Source organism: Anabrus simplex, chromosome 6 (assembly GCF_040414725.1).
Source record: "Anabrus simplex isolate iqAnaSimp1 chromosome 6, ASM4041472v1, whole genome shotgun sequence".
NCBI lineage: Eukaryota > Metazoa > Arthropoda > Insecta > Orthoptera > Tettigoniidae > Anabrus > Anabrus simplex.
This window is the reverse complement of record NC_090270.1, coordinates 349388198-349404908: the sequence shown is the minus strand read 5'-3', so window position 1 is coordinate 349404908 and position 16711 is coordinate 349388198. Positions and strand designations below refer to the sequence as shown.

General features: G+C 39.1%; 1 protein-coding gene across 4 annotated transcripts in view; it reads right to left on the bottom strand.

Annotated features, from left to right (window-relative positions):
* LOC136876021 (gastrula zinc finger protein XlCGF57.1) overlaps positions 1-16711 on the bottom strand; it is a 101784-nt gene that overhangs the window by 21055 nt on the left and 64018 nt on the right. For 2 of the 4 annotated variants that reach the window (XM_068228174.1, XM_068228175.1), the window contains exons 4-5: positions 9195-9340; positions 4504-4629 (exon numbers count right to left, since the gene is read on the bottom strand). In XM_068228174.1, the coding sequence (XP_068084275.1) occupies positions 4504-4629; positions 9195-9275 (207 nt within the window). In that variant the 5' untranslated portion in view covers positions 9276-9340. The remainder of the gene's footprint in view (positions 1-4503; positions 4630-9194; positions 9341-16711) is intronic. The other 2 variants (XM_068228176.1, XM_068228177.1) reach the window with 1 other exon arrangement.

Genomic DNA, 16711 nt, shown 5'->3' with positions numbered 1-16711 from the left:
GTACGAGGGAAACCATTCGCTTAGTCCTATAGAATAATTAAGTTTTTTTCTACGGCGATGTTGCCAGTTCAAAATAGGTTCTCAGGGTAGGGTAAATTGCGTTACACCGTAACAGAACAAACTTCAGAGAAATATTTAATGTTAAAATCTGTTGAGCAAGGCTAATGTTTGTAGTCACACAGTGTTGAGAATGGTGAAGGAGTATTCACGTGTAAGTCATGAAAGAAATATGCAGCCCTGAGTTAGTGATGCCGCGAAATGCTTCCAAAATCCTCCTGATATTTTACTTTTGAAAGTTGGCAAGTCTCCTTACAGATGCTCTGAATTGCACTCAACAGACTTATGTCAATCTTGAAGATTAACTGGGCTTTCTAAACTTCTTCATTAGGCACAGAATCAAATGCTGCTTCTTATCTAAGAATCCTCCTTTTCTTGGCTGTTTATCTTCTTAGTCAACATTTGAATGCAACTGACATGGGCTTGACTTTGTTGCACAGTTCTGAAAGCTGCTTGTTCTTCCTGTAGCTCAACACATTGTTGTGGACAATTTTTAAACCATTTAACTGCTACACAGGAGAGGGATGTGGCATTTAGCTGTGCTTCCCTTCTTGTGTATGATGACGATTACATTATGTTCCCACTCACTTCATATATCCTCCTACTGATTTGAACAAAGTTCTCAGCCATTTCAAGATCTTTACTTCACCATATTTTATCATTTTCAGCTTCTGTTACCATAAACCGGGGTTGCTTTGCGACAGGCGCGCGCCAAGCATCCATCGCCTGTTTTCATTCCTCAATAATGCTGCTACCTGTGTGTAAAATGATAATGTCTTAAGTGTTGGATTGTTGGCAACAGAAAGCCTTTTGCTGTATTGTACTGAGTCCGTGATTTTGTGAATAGCGGGAAAATTTTGTCTGCAACAGAAAAAGTTAATGAGGTACACTCATCAAAGTTTGTGGAAATCTTAATTTCATGCTTTCCGATAAAAATGCATGGTTCTCATGTCACTTTGAGATTTCATTCAGTTATTTATGTTAAAATAACATTGTGACAACAATGGCTCTGCCACAAAGTAACTGCAGTGTTCTAGAATTGCCTTCTTTAGTAGTCTGGAGTCGGAAAAAGATGTTCCACTATACCGAAGTAGGAATGTCCATCTCTTGTTAAGACCTAATTGAGAATTAGTTGTAAATGGTCCAAATATCTACGTTTTTGATGGAGGAAATGTGGAATTTGCCGTCTAAGCCAGGAAGAAGTACTGAAGCACATGTACAAGAGGACAATTGATGTAGAAGGTGATGCTGTAAATAAGTTTCATTGAACAACTGAATATCAAAAGTAAGGTAACAAATAATGGTTGCAGAAAGGGGAGATGTGCCACCTGGAAGAGGACGGATAGCTTCAGATTTTGACACTGTAGTGGCACCAATGGGAACTGTCGTTCAAAGAACATTAAGGACATTCAAAAAGATGATTCAAGTAAAAACGAGAATGATGACATCCGTACTGAGTCAGAAGACAATTCATTGCATGAAGAAGAATGTAATTCTGACTCTAAAGAACTTCCAATTCGTGAAAATCGTATCTTCAAATCCGATGATAGGATTGTTGGAACGCGTGTAACTGTAATAAAAATATTCGAAGGCAAGCACTATCCAGGAATTGTAATGAAAGTATACAAGCAAGGTGCTATGGAGTGGCCGGATATCACGGATGAAATACAAAGGGGAAAGCTTGAAATCTATGACATTCCAGAACTCAGTGCAAAGTAAACAGTTTGTTTTGAATGATGCAAATATTTCAAGTCATTATATCTGAGGGTTTGTGTTCTGTTGTGAATATTCAGCCGAAGTGTTAAGTAACAACTTAATGGGGGTAACTTTGTGACATACGCACCAAACGTGGCAAACAGATGGTGTCACAAAATACGCTCACCTGGCACGGAAATATTAACTGCAAATACACATATAAAACTTGTTGCAAAACATGAACAAAGGATGGAAACATACGACAATATAGAAAAAACCATTACACATAATGATATTTTTCCAATTATATTGAAGAAATCGTCAAAACTGTCACAAAGTAACCCCAGTTTACGGTATATCACCTGTTTCTTCAGCCCTTGCGTTGTTATTATCCGAACAGTCATAGTTAAATACCTTCCTATAGTAATCCTCCCTAGCTTTGAGCACCTTCTCTGTTTTAGTGACCAGATTCCCATTTCTTTAAGTACATTATAGAAGCGAGGAAGGGTATTCGACTGTCTGTAGTAGTATTTATCTAGCTTGAAGGAGTGAAAGTTGAAGGTATTTTGATGTTGATTAGAGCTTGTGATGTAAATCAGTTAAGGAAAGGTTAGTTGAAGAAAAACAACCCTTCCTCGCTTCTACAATGTACTTACAAAAGACTGTTTTCTTGTCCTCGACTAGCAGTGATCAAGGAAACACATTTGTACTTCATTATAAAGATGGAGCTGTTTATTGCTGCACCCTCAACAGGTGCTGGGCGTACTGAACCAGGTTCCATTCAGCGCTCCAGGGAGTATAATCTTGTAGAACTTGTGATACACGGTTTTAACCAAGGACATTCTTATAAGTTTACTTAGACAAGCACCTCTATTGGTATCCACATTTTACGATTTGTAACAGCAATCAGGATCCTGCTTATTCACCTCACAGGTTTGAGATTAAGGCTGAAGATGCCCTTATAATGCGCAAAACATGTCCTTGTAATTAATAAGATAAGATTTCATTCTTAATTACTATATCTCTCGTTGTATTGAGTAGGTGGAAATTAAAACACTTGTAACATTCTTTGTCTTTATGACTTCTGCTGTCGGTGCAAATCATGTTGTTAATACACTGCATACACCACAAAGTCGATTCTGCTCATGATGAGGATGGTGGAGTGCAGGCAGTGTACGGAGACGAACCAGTTCAGCTATGAGGCAGGTGGGTATGTCCTCGGATAAGTGGAACGCACTTGGTGACTCTGACACTGAGCTCCTCCCTCGGTCGGTTCTTGTCACTCCGTCAAGTTTTGCGAGGCATAAGGAGTCTTTGTGGCTCTTCCCTCTCTCTTTTCTTTGCAGGAGTGGACACTAACTGCAGAGTGAGAGACGTTTCTACCATCACAGCCCCGAAGACAGGGGGTTCATTTCCCATAGAAAATTGCATCACCTCAAGAAAACTGCTCCATCGAGGCGACATCACCTGTTGAACGTTGAATACCACACAGAGCCCTCTTGTGCTCTTACACACGAACATCTTCCTTGGCATTCCAACATGTGTTTATAGTTTGGACGAGCTCTGTGCTGTATGAAACACTAAAAAGTAGGTATTCACATGCAAAAGCAAACTCGCATTCGAGGTGCTTCCCACGTTACTTGGATGGCACTAATTTACTCTGATTTTATATGGGTAGTGGCCAGTACATCGAACCTGAAGGCCAGAGGAAATATTACGAGTACGAGGGGAATTTAGCAAAGATAAAAGATATTTACAGACATAAGCATTAGTCTTTTTGGTTACATGATCCCAGAACTGTGGGGTTCGAAATTCATTGACCACTTACAGTTCTGTTAACCTTCTCTTCACCATGGAATCATTTTCACAAACTGGCTTACATGCGACATCAGTAGATTTCTTCGCAACGTGTCTACCTCGTCAGGTGCACATCAAGATAGCTGGCTCCTCGGGACTTGAATCAAGAACATCAATTGAAGATAAATTATTTTCACTTTGGACACTTCCACTGCAACACTCAACATCACTATTCTGAAGCCAATCGTGAAAAACATCTTCCAAATGACATGGTGGGATGCATTTTAATTCTCATGTTCAAGAAGCGAGTTACAGTTATCGATATAAAAATGAAGTTCGGGTAGTTCATGTCATCTGTTGGTCAGAGTGTGACACTAACAGGATGAAACTTGGTGGCTCGGTAACCGTAAATATGCATCTCTAAATCCTATATGTGCGGGGATGGAAGCGTCTCTCAGAGTAAGGCACGAGCTTAAAAGAATCTACAACTAATTACTGCAGAGGGTTTAGTTTTTTATCACAAAATTGGGGAGTTAACGGTTACTTCTAAACAAATTACTGTGTGGCATTATTGATTTCTTGCTTTGACTGGCAAAGCTGTCATGAAGTGCACTTGTGCTCCAAAACGCTGCCACTGTAGTAATGGGCAGTTGGCACTGTTTTCCATGGGGTCTAAAGGATCATGAACACCCCATGTGACAGTCACATCTTGTGCTCCAAAACGCTGCCACTGTAGCAATGGGCAGTTGGCACTGTTTTCCATGGGGTCTAAAGGATCACAATCACGTCTTGGGTCTGCTAATTATTGAGCTGTTCCTGATGCTATGGAAAGCGGTTCAACTCATCATTTTATTCAGCATTGGGACAGGAGAGTGAACGGTCTATGTTTCAACAGAACACCTCTAAAATTTCAGCAAAGTGTTACATGATATGATGGGTATAACAAAATCTTACTTGTTCGTTCAAATTTTCCTCAAGTGCATCCGGTGTAGTGAAATCATCTTCAAACTTCGGCATACACAAAGTAATCTCTTCTAGACTTGGTTCAGTCTTCACAGTTACTGCACTTTCATCATGTTCCTATACATGAAATCAGAAAAATGACAGGATCAGTAAGGACTCAAATGTCAATCAGGAAAAACTGCCCTTGTTGAATGTCTGGAAGGGGTAGCAGGGTAGTACTGGGTTTATCATCAGAGAAGATACCAGACATACAGAAGTAAATGAAGAAACTAAATATCAGAAATAAAATATCGTATTTACTCACATATTAGACCCTCCTTTTCACCACTTTTACAACCAAAAAATAAAGGGCGGCCCAATATGCAATGATCTCAAATTTTGTGCAGTGACAGATGACTTCTAGGGTATCAAGAGCTATAAAAATTCTGCACTATTGTCGAACAAACTTATGAATGTATTTGAGGTATACTGGCTATTTCCACTGGAAGCCAGTATTTCTAAGTGCAAGAAGGCAATAAATGGAGATCACGACTTTAGGGCCTACATATAAAGCAAATATAGTCAGGTTTAGTAACTCATATCACATCTCATTAATGATGAGGCTGATGTCAAGAAGAGCACGCGGTCATAAAAGCTCACTTCATGTTGAGCCCATAGTGAAAAGGAAAGAGGCCAGTCATTTGTCTCTGTCAGTAGGGGTACTACACAGTGCGCCACCTACTTCCTTGCCATCTTGTCTGTTTGAAACTTTTAAAAATAGTTTTCTTCCTGACTCTAGAGTCCAATCAGTGTGAATCAGTTGGTGTACGTGTAGCAGAAGCCGAATAAAACCGTCCTCTAGACCACCGGCTGATAACCACTGTATGATATGAGTTGTACTTGCAAATTTAATACACAGTGACTGGAAGCATTCTTTTGATAACTGCGGTTGTTGAAAGACAGACGCTTATTTTAAAGTACATTTCACACTTGTTCTTTACCTTTACATCAGAATTTACCTAAACAGCTGTAAATGAGATAAGAGAGACTGCACTGTTTAGGTTAGGTATGCTACCACCCACCCAAATGTTCTACGACAGAAAGAACAAGAGTAAATAACAGGAAAGTTTGTCGCATTTATGGATATCTACAAGTGTGGCGGTGATGCATTTATTATCATATTGTTTAATTTTGTACGTTAGATGTCCCTATTTTTTTTATTATCACATACCTCGTATGTTTCATTTGGCATGAATAGGAAGTTGTTGACGCGTAAAACAATCGTTATGACTGGATAGTTTTTATCTTGGTTTAAACTTACTTCTCTCCAAGAGATGCCGAGTTACGAGATGTTTGTTAATGATCTCACCGCAAACTAAACTCGTTTCCTCATTCCGAGGTGGTGCAGCTCTTTTTTTAGACACGCCCCCAGTGGAGGGGAGTTACATGCACCATTTTTACCACGTACCAACATTCCTTCCATGCGTAAATCTCTGGCAGTATGGTACCGGGAATCGAGCTCAGACTCCTGTGAATGGCAGGTAATTGTGCTGACCATTACGCTGGCGGACATTATTAACTACAAAACACAGACTACCACATGACTTTGACGCATCTTTTCATTACGTGGGTCGTACAGATGAAACTATTCACAAATTTGTGTCATGTGACCACAGCTACAATAAGAGTTGTACCCACTTTAAAGATTCTTCTCTGACAAATTATGTTGGGAGGGGGGGTCTTGTATGAGAGATGTTTTTATTTTCTTCGTCTCAAAAGGTGAAGGGAGTCTAATGAGTAAGGGGGTCTAATACACAAGTAAATACAGTATTTTCTTATTAATATTGATAGAATAATACATTCAAATGGAAGAACATGATCCTAAAGTATACATACTCTATCTGTTTGTATGAAACTGGCGAACAATGAGACAATCACTTCATATGAGATGGTTCAGTTCAATGAGGTTAGTCGAAAAATGAAGATTCTTGGTGCATAAATTAAATGTTAATACCAACATTCATTTAAAAATTGCCATCTTGATGACTATCATTTTGGAGAAATGACTGCAGGATTTGTGAACTCGCATCAAACATTTCAAGTAAAGCGAAGTGGGGTCAGAATTCAAGTGTCGGTCTCAAACACAGTTCTGGAGTAGTTCATTACGCTTTACACTGATTGATCTTTTGCTTACATTTAATTTATATTACAAACGGCAGAAAAATCAGTTGACTTGAAAATAATTTTCAATCTTGTTTCTCTGAAATAAATAGTCGGGTTAATTGAACCTAGCAACCAATCTAAATACTTTCTCAATGTCTTCAATATATACAGGGCAACACTGGTGAAAAACAAATAAATACTACAAGAGAAAAATGTACGTACAAAATTTACACATAAAAAGAAATACAAAGTATAAATAAAGTTGTGTCGCAGCCCGAGGTAAACAAACGCACTGAAGATCGTTGATGTTCATCTACCACTGACAATTATTTCTTAACAAATGATAATGGGCCGTGGCTGAATTAAATATGGTCACTCGCTCGAGATAATATGTCATAATTGGTTCTGATTTATTCAAATGAAAAATATTTAAACACATACAATGGCATGAATGCTGCTACCTCAGACTACAGGGGTAACACAAAACAAGGCCCAAACACAGTGAAAGGTAAGGTAAGAGTACAATACACAATATAAGAAAACACTACACACTCGGAACAGTAGTTGGCATTACGCGGATCTCCAACAAAACATGTATGTAAACATCAGTAGGGCCAACTAGTGAACAACAAACCCAGAAGATGGAAAGGGCTGGGAACCTACCAAAGGCATGGACATGGCTTAGATAGCGGATTCCGAAATGAATGGCCGTGATCCTTAGATTCGAAGAATATTATTTACCAAGTAATTTTACAAATACATTTCACATACAATTCCGAGTTGCGAGCTATAAGTTCAGTGATATGCATAGCTTGTTTCGTAGCAGTGTAAATTCAAATCTCAAATCAACTATACATCTATTTACCAATGCACTTGTACAATGCAATATACAGTGAAGTGGAACAGTTTCTCCAAAATCTAGCGTACCTCAAGTGATACAGATCTACCAGAGGCAAACCCCAAGGGAAATAATATTAAACTACAATCTACGTATATTAGTGAAACAAGAAATGGGAATGCCTCGGAAACGAACAGGTAAGTCCAGCTGAAAAACTAAGGCGTCATAAGTAACTAATTTGGTGAATCTAGGCGAGGTCAAGGCAGACTCTTGTATGAAAAGCAAATCGGAACATTACAGAAATTTTAGCAGGAACGGAATTCAAGAGTGCTTACCCGAGGAGAGTGCCATCTCGGAAGCCGGGGGAGTTCAACCAGATAGACTGCTCGCAGTCAGATAAACCGAGACCAACAGAATTCAGGATACAGAATTAATTTGAACACTGCCTCGCTCACTATATATAGGAATTACTGGCCTTGGAGGCAGCCAATCAGCGTGCACGTGTTGCCTATCGCCACCTAGACTGACCAATCACAACCTTACTTTCGATCGCAAACTTTGACTAACATTCTAGAATACGCATGATCGCGAATATCGTATTTTTCCAGAATAGACAGAACACACTTTCTAGGACACATACCAACAAAGTAACACACCCTGTACAAAAGTTATGTAACTTTCTGGATCTTTCCAGGAACTATAGACAGAATTCTACTATTTACAAATGCCTATGTTACAACATTATACAGTGCAGGTTAGGTCAATAAAAATAAAACATCCTATCGTATTTTTCAAACAAGGTCTTCAAAAAAAATATATTCCACTCGCATTACATAGTTCACCTGTAACAAATGTCTAGAAATGTCACTAACTCGAAATACTAATACTGGCAAGGAGTAGGATATGCGGGATGAACTTTAATAAAACTGACAAACCGCAGCAACTTATTCCTGACTGGAAATGGAGGAAAATACATCCTATGAAGATGTGTCCGGAAATAAATCGTTCCGATGGTCAATGGCGCTGACTACTCGCAGTGTGTTTCTTCTGTTGCAGATAGTGTGACTGAGGCAGCGTACTGTCGGAAGCAGAATGGTCCGCTATTCACGCCGAGAACAAGCCGAGATGGTGTCTGTGCAGGGCCAAGCCAATGGAAACGGTCGAGAGGCAGCACGGCCACACCCTCCCAGACACCAACCACATCACACAACGTTTCAAGCCCTTTCTGGGCGTTTGTGTGATCATGGGTCCTTTCAGACAGGGAGGCGGTAGACTGTGCGTACACCAGATCTGGAGGAACAGGTTCTACAGGACACTGAGACAAACCCTAGTACAAGTGGCCCGCCAACATGGTGTAAGCCAGACTACGATTATGTGTATCCTGCAATATCACCTGCAACGAGTGCAACGATTATCAGCAGTTGATTTCCCTCTACGGGAAGGATTTTGTCAATGGTTTTTGAACCACGCCATCACAGTTATGGGATTTCTGTCGTTAGTCCTCTTTACTGATGAAGCAACATTTACCAGAAATGTCATCGTCAATATGCATAATCTTCATCTGTGGGCTATAGAAAATCCCCAGGGAATTGTTGAAGCGTCTCACCAACATCGGTTCAGCGTCAATGTTTGAGCAGGGATTCTTGGTGACCAGGTACTTGGACTAGTTATTATTCTACAACGTCTTAACGCAGCAATGTACCTGGACTTCCTGCAGAATACTCTGCCTGGATTGCTTGAGAATGTGCCATTGGCAATAAGACAGGTTATGTGCTTTCTGCATTATGGAGCACCACCCCACTTCCTCATTACAGTTCGCCAACACCTCAACAACATCTTCCCCAGGCGCTGGAAAAAAATGAAATATCCTATTAGGATGCTCAAAAAACAAATAATCATGACCTTAAAGGATCTTAATTGAAGAATTATTTGTCTGGAAAATATCTAGTTGAAAAGAAAAGAAATAAGTTAAATAAAGGTATCAGATAATTAAAATATTAGATAATTAGAATATTAGATGCATCTAATGAAAGAAAATGAAAATTTACATCACAACATATTATGTACAGTATTGTAGATTGAGGATTGTCGTAGAAAAATGTAGGACGCAGTTTCATATTTAGTCATAAATCAATTTTAAAAAATTGGAATCACATCTTTCCTAACTGAAATCTCAAAAAAAAATTAAATTCAAATGTTCTGTTTCTCATGGTTCATGTTTGTGGGTGACTGTAGTCACGTCCTAGTTCGTCAACCATGGGCAACGGCTGAGTGGCCTAGTAAGTGGTCCTGAGAGTCGGGATACCAGTTGCTATGGAATGGGAGTGGGCATCTCGGACATATTCTGAGTTGTGGCCCTCCTTGTGCTCAGGCGGCTAGGACTATACAATTCACCGGTGGTCCATAACCCGTTAGAGGAGAGATCCTCACTTGGACTATGTGCAAGTAGGGCAGCATCCTGCTTCATGAATTTACCGAGCTCAGAACACTTTAAGCAAGCCTCGGACCTATGGGAGTAATGGAGTCCCACTCCCATTTGACAGGCGAGGGACTCCTTGGAAACAACTTGGTGAACGAAATGAAATTCGATGGGGAACTATCAATATTAATGGGGCTTATGGAAGAAACAAGGTACAACTGGCTGAGTCAGCAAAGAGGATGCATCTGGATGTGCTAGGAGTAAGTGATATTTGGGTAAGGGGAGATAATGAGGAAGAGATAGGAGATTATAAAGTCTACTTGACGGGTGTTAGAAAGGGAAGGGCAGAGTCTGGGGTAGGGCTCTTTATCAGGAATACCATTGCACGCAACATTGTTTCTGTTAGGCACATAAATGAGCGAATGATGTGGGTAGATTTGTCAGTTGGAGGAATTAGGACAAGAATTGTGTCCGTGTATTCACCATGTGAGGGTGCAGATGAGGATGAAGTTGACAAGTTTTATGAAGCATTGAGTGACATCGTGGTCAGGGTCAACAGCAAGGATAGAATAGTGCTAATGGGCGATTTCAATGAGAGAGTTGGGAATAGAACTGAAGGATACGAAAGGGTGATTGGTAAATGTGGGGAAGATATGGAAGCTAATGGGAATGGGAAGCGTTTGCTGGACTTCTGTGCTAGTATGGGTTTAGCTGTTACGAATACATTCTTCAAGCATAAGGCTATTCACCGCTACACATGGGAGGCTAGGGGTACCAGATCCATAATAGACTATATCTTAACCGATTTCGAATTCAGGAAATCTGTTAGGAATGTACAAGTTTTTCGAGGATTTTTTGATGATACAGACCACTATCTGATCTGTAGTGAACTAAGTATCTCTAGGCCTAGGGTAGAGAAAGTGAAATCTGCCTGCAAACGAATAAGGGTAGAAAATCTCCAGGACGAGGAAATTAGACAGAAGTACATGGATATGATTAGTGAGAAGTTTCAAACAGTAGACAGTAAGCAGGTTCAGGGTATAGAAAGTGAATGGGTGGCATACAGGGATGCTGTAATAGAAACAGCAAGGGAATGCCTAGGAACAACCGTGTGTAAATATGGGAAAAGGCGAACATCTTGGTGGAATGATGAAGTGAGAGCAGCCTGTAAACATATAAAGAAGGCTTATCAGAAATGACTCCAAACAAGGGCCGAGACAGACAGGGATTTGTATGTAGATGAAAGAAACAGAGCGAAACAAATAGTTGTTGAATCCAAAAAGAAGTCATGGGAAGATTTTGGTAATAACATGGAAAGACTAGGTCAAGCAGCAGGGAAACCTTTCTGGACAGTAATAAAGAATCTTAGGAAGGGAGGGAAAAAGGAAATGAACAGTGTTTTGAGTAATTCAGGTGAATTCATAATAGATCCCAGGGAATCACTGGAGAGGTGGAGGGATTATTTTGAACATCTTCTCAATGTAAAAGGAAATCATCCTGGTGGTGTTGTGAACAGCGAAGCTCATGGGGAGGAGGAAAATGATGTTGGTGAAATTATGCTTGAGGAAGTGGAAAGGATGGTAAATAAACTCCATTGTCATAAAGCAGCAGGAATGGATGAAATTAGACCTGAAATGGTGAAGTATAGTGGGAAGGCAGGGATGAAATGCCTTCATAGAGTAGTAAAATTAGCATGGAGTGTTGGTAAGGTACCTTCAGATTGGACAAAAGCAGTAATTGCACCTATCTATAAGCAAGGGAACAGGAAGGATTGCAACAACTATCGATGTATCTCATTGATTAGTATACCAGGCAAAGTATTCACTGGCATCTTAGAAGGGAGGGTGCGATCAGTCATTGAGAGGAAGTTGGATGAAAACCAGTGTGGTTTCGGACCACAGAGAGGCTGTCAGGATCAGATTTTCAGTATGTGCCAGGTAATTGAAAAATGCTATGAGAGGAATAGGCAGTTGTGTTTATGTTTCGTAGATCTAGAGAAAGCATATGACAGGGTACCGAGGGAAAAGATGTTCGCCATACTGGGGGACTATGGAATTAAAGGTAGATTATTAAAATCAATCAAAAGCATTTATGTTTCAATTGGGCTTCAGTGAGAATTGATGGTAGAATGAGTTCTTGGTTCAGGGTACTTACAGGGGTTAGACAAGGCTGTAATCTTTCACCTTTGCTGTTTGTAGTTTACATGGATCATCTGCTGAAAGGTATAAAATGGGAGGGAGGGATTCAGTTAGGTGGAAATGTAGTAAGCAGTTTGGCCTATGCTGACGACTTGGTCTTAATGGCAGACTGTGCCGAAAGCCTGCAGTCTAATATCTTGGAACTTGAAAATAGGTGCAATGAGTATGGTATGAAAATTAGCATCTCGAAGACTAAATTGATGTCAGTAGGTAAAAAATTTAACAAAACTGAATGTCAGATAGGTGATACAAAGCTAGAACAGGTCGATAAGTTCAAGTATTTAGGTTGTGTGTTTTCCCAGGATGGTAATATAGTAAGTGAGATTGAATCAAGTTGTAGTAAAGCTAATGCAGTGAGTTCGCAGTTGCGATCAGCAGTATTCTGTAAGAAGGAAGTCAGCTCCCAGACGAAACTATCTTTACACCGGTCTGTTTTCAGACCAACTTTGCTTTACGGGAGCGAAAGCTGGGTGGACTTAGGATATCTTATTCATAAGTTAGAAGTAACAGACGTGAAAGTAGCAAGAATGATTGTTGGTACAAACAGGTGGGAACAATGGCAGGAGGATACTCGGAATGAGGAGATAAAGGCTTATTTAGGAATGAACTCGATGGATGAAGCTGTACGCATAAACCGGCTTCGGTGGTGGGGTCATGTGAGGCGAATGGAGGAGGATAGGTTACCTACGAGAATAATGGACTCTGTTATGGAGGGTAAGAGAAGTAGAGGGAGACCAAGACGACGATGGTTAGACTCGGTTTCTAACGATTTAAAGATATGAGGTATAGAACTAAATGAGGCCACAACACTAGTTGCAAATCGAGGATTGTGGCGACTTTTAGTAAATTCTCAGAGGCTTGCAGACTGAACGCTGAAAGGCATAACAGTCTATAATGATAATGTATGTATGTATGTATGTTCTGTTTCTCTCATCTCATTTACATTAATTTATGGACATGCGTTAACTTCTCTTGATCCACATTCTTTGTGTCTAGATACACAACCAAATTAACCTGGGAAAATATCCTCATATCATTCATAATCTTTGACAGATATCGTATTTTCAAGTTATGCACATGTTTCTTGACGCTTCGTCTTGCATCAGCATCGATAACCCCCGTTTAAGCCAATGTATACTCTTAAAAAGATCATGATCAAACATTACATCTAGAAAATTAGGCAAATTATTATCTTAACTTGAGATGATTCATAAATTCAAGTGTGTATCCATGCTATGACACTGTATTAGCAAATGTATGTAATCATAATTCCATCAAAATATACGATAATTATGTGGTCTACTTTGTCGAAAGCCTCTACATCAAATTAATGATTTTTATTTGTGCAGTTAAGTCACCAGTGATATTGGGTACTGCCTTAGAATAAACTTCAAAGTCTGCCTAACATGTGAGAAAATCTTATAATTAGAAGATATACACGGATGTCAGCTAATTTAATTTCATCCTCCTCATTATGAATCATTTGGTGATTTTTAATATAAATGTCAACATACGGACGGCATTTAGATCGCATTTTATCCTACTAATCGCTTACTCATGGATAAATAGTAGACTGAAGACAGAATAAATTCACTAAATACTTCAGAAATATGTAACTTGGAACATTATTTCCATAACAACACAACCATGACCATATCCACGGAGAATAATAACTATCACCAACATTGATTACCATATCTCATATCATTACTCACATTAAATAACCCTCATTTCACATTTCAAATAAATATCACATTTCACTTCACAGTATATGCATTATCACATTCTAACTCGACGTATTTCTTACCGTCATCATGGTTCGTGAACTTATCTACTCTGTCATAGTTTTAATCCTTTCATAATTCCAAATGTTATTACCACATCCTGATATATAGTAAGCACTTCCTACATCTACGATCATTCGGTAACATAACTTCTATCTCAACGTCGTATGAAATTCCCCAATAAATTAAGAATTAACCTCCTCTCACATTACGCTGACAGCGTTACGAACGAAGGCTTTCTTATCACTGGATGACTGTACCCTACATGTGGATTTGACGTCTAGGCTTGATGAATACCTAACATCCTTCAACCTAACTCATCTCATTTCACTTGTTATTCTTTAAAATAATATTGTCTTAGGATTTCACCACAAATGATCTTTGCTCCAATACGGCTGATGATGACCCCTGGATGGGTCGAAACTAGTACCGTATAATTTTGTAATTTTGTGAATATATTGTATTGAAAAGGTGGAAACATTTACATTATTATTATTATTACTTATATATACTAACTTTGGTAACCATCTACTCGTATATAATTATCGCACTGACTGACACTAACTAGAATAGCACTTTAATAAAAAGAGAATGAATAAATTCTTACTTGTACATTGGACTTAAAGTGAACTTATCTTTGCTCTGCAACTCCCATAGTCGTCTCATGTCCGAGTGCTGGACATGCGGACATAGCTCCTTGCATTTCCCTTAGGCGTTTGGGAACATTCGGGACCGTCTCATCTGGTTACTGGTCATCATGGGCCGGCAACGTCATCCTGCACTGCTTTCATCTGGGCAGTCTCGCCTTCATCTTCTTACTGCATCATGGTAGTAGCTTGAGCAATTGGAACAGAATAATACATCGTTTCAGTCAATGTCATCATCTTATGGCTATTTTCTGTTACTATTTGCTGTATGATAAATAAACGTCATTCTTGGAAGAGTTGATATCAAAAACATTTTAACAGTCTGGGATAGGCAAAGGTAATTATTCCACTCAAAATGTGAAGATTGCTTCTTTACATATATTTCCTTTTCTCAATGTTCTTGCCGATTATACAATCCTTCAGCCGTTCTAAATTGGTGATATCGGCTAATACGTCGTCTAAGGAGTGTAGTGTGTTGTATCAAGGTGGAATCGTTTATATTTTCCAGAGCAATTTATTTTCACGGAGTGAAATAATTTATACCGCTAATACTGTAGAGAACAGCCGTGAACAAATGTTTCTTTCGGTCTTGGGAATAGAATTCCTATGTGATGATATTTTCTCCTTCTGGTAGTTGACTGTGACATTCTTCTTATAAGCAAGTTGAGTGAATGTTAAAATTTTTCTAAAATAATAACTCGTAACAATCTTCATACGTCATTCTTTTTATCACCGCCTTCCATGTTCCGTTCTTTCTCTGAGCGCTTGACGAAAATATTACTACTTCAGTTTGTAATAGTGTCAGACGTTTTAAAAAAATCGTCGTTTTGATCATTAGGACTCCATTTTTGTTCCGGTTGTACCTTTTGGAGAACAGTGAAATGGCACAATATGTATGTGTGATCTGAGATAATCGTTCTGTTTGCACTGTCGACTACTATGCCTGATATGATTCCTAAAACCTTCACTATTTTGATTGCTGTGCGAAATTCATGTCCACATAAGACCCATGTTCTGGTGGTTGGAATATATTTTGAGCAGCAAAGATGTGTGGTTTTGTGGCATATCAGCAAAATTAGATAGACGGTTTTTTATTACCGGTACCAGTATTATACTCGCCTGCCTGTTGGTATTCCAGTATGGGCCAAGTGCATGTGATTTACTAGATTCCTTTATCGCTTGGGCATGATCATCCATCAAGTTTCCTCAGTCATGGGTTGGATATTATGAGATCTGTATGTATGCATGTGTGGCTTGCTCTTATGATTTTGTTTATTAATGCAGGACTTTTCCCTATCATTTGCCCTATTAATTCATGCGCTGCTGGCACTGACTCTCTATTTTAGTTTATTTAAGCTAGCCATGGTAACCAATTTATTATGTTTGTCTACTTAAGTGTTGGAGGAATTAGTTTGAAGTTTATTTGTGACTTGAATATGGGCGACAAGGATGGAGAAACCTTTGATGATGCTGTGGAGGAACGTGTTCTAACTATTTAATAAATATTATGTTGTGAACATCTTATGCAACACGTTTTGTATTGAAAAGGTTGAACCTTCCTTGATATTTTAATTGTGAATCTCAGTTCAATACGGGAAAATGAAGTTTTAAACTTATAAAGAGATCAAGATTTGACGACACTGATTGATACTGAGCAGAGGGGACGGTAATGTTGCTGAAGAAAGCCTAATCATTTCTTTATGTGAGTAGAAAACATTTTGATTCATGAGGGTCACTTTCTTGTTTGTTTGTTCCTTAATAAACCCTGGCCTTTTCATGGTACTGTTGTTTTAGAATCATTTAATACAATACAGAGACGCGAACCCAGCTCCTGACTATCCTCAATCAGGTTTCGGAGGGGGTTGCATTTCCCCGTGTATCAATTCGAAGGCCGCGGGTGCACCTCACAGAATGCAGCTGCCTGCTCCCTCGCCAGCCACAACAATAACATTCTCGCACACTAACTTGAAGGAAAACAGGCATCATTTCCCATAAGTGTTCTGAATCCAGAGTTGCGAAGCATATGTATTAACTTTTTTTTAAGATTTAACCAAGTCTGTATTACGTTAAAGTCAGAATATTCATAATCTGTTGAATAAATCCCTTCGCTGTGTGTCTTCCGCTCAACAGTATACACCTTTGTACCGGGAAGTAAAGACAAAAGTAAATTA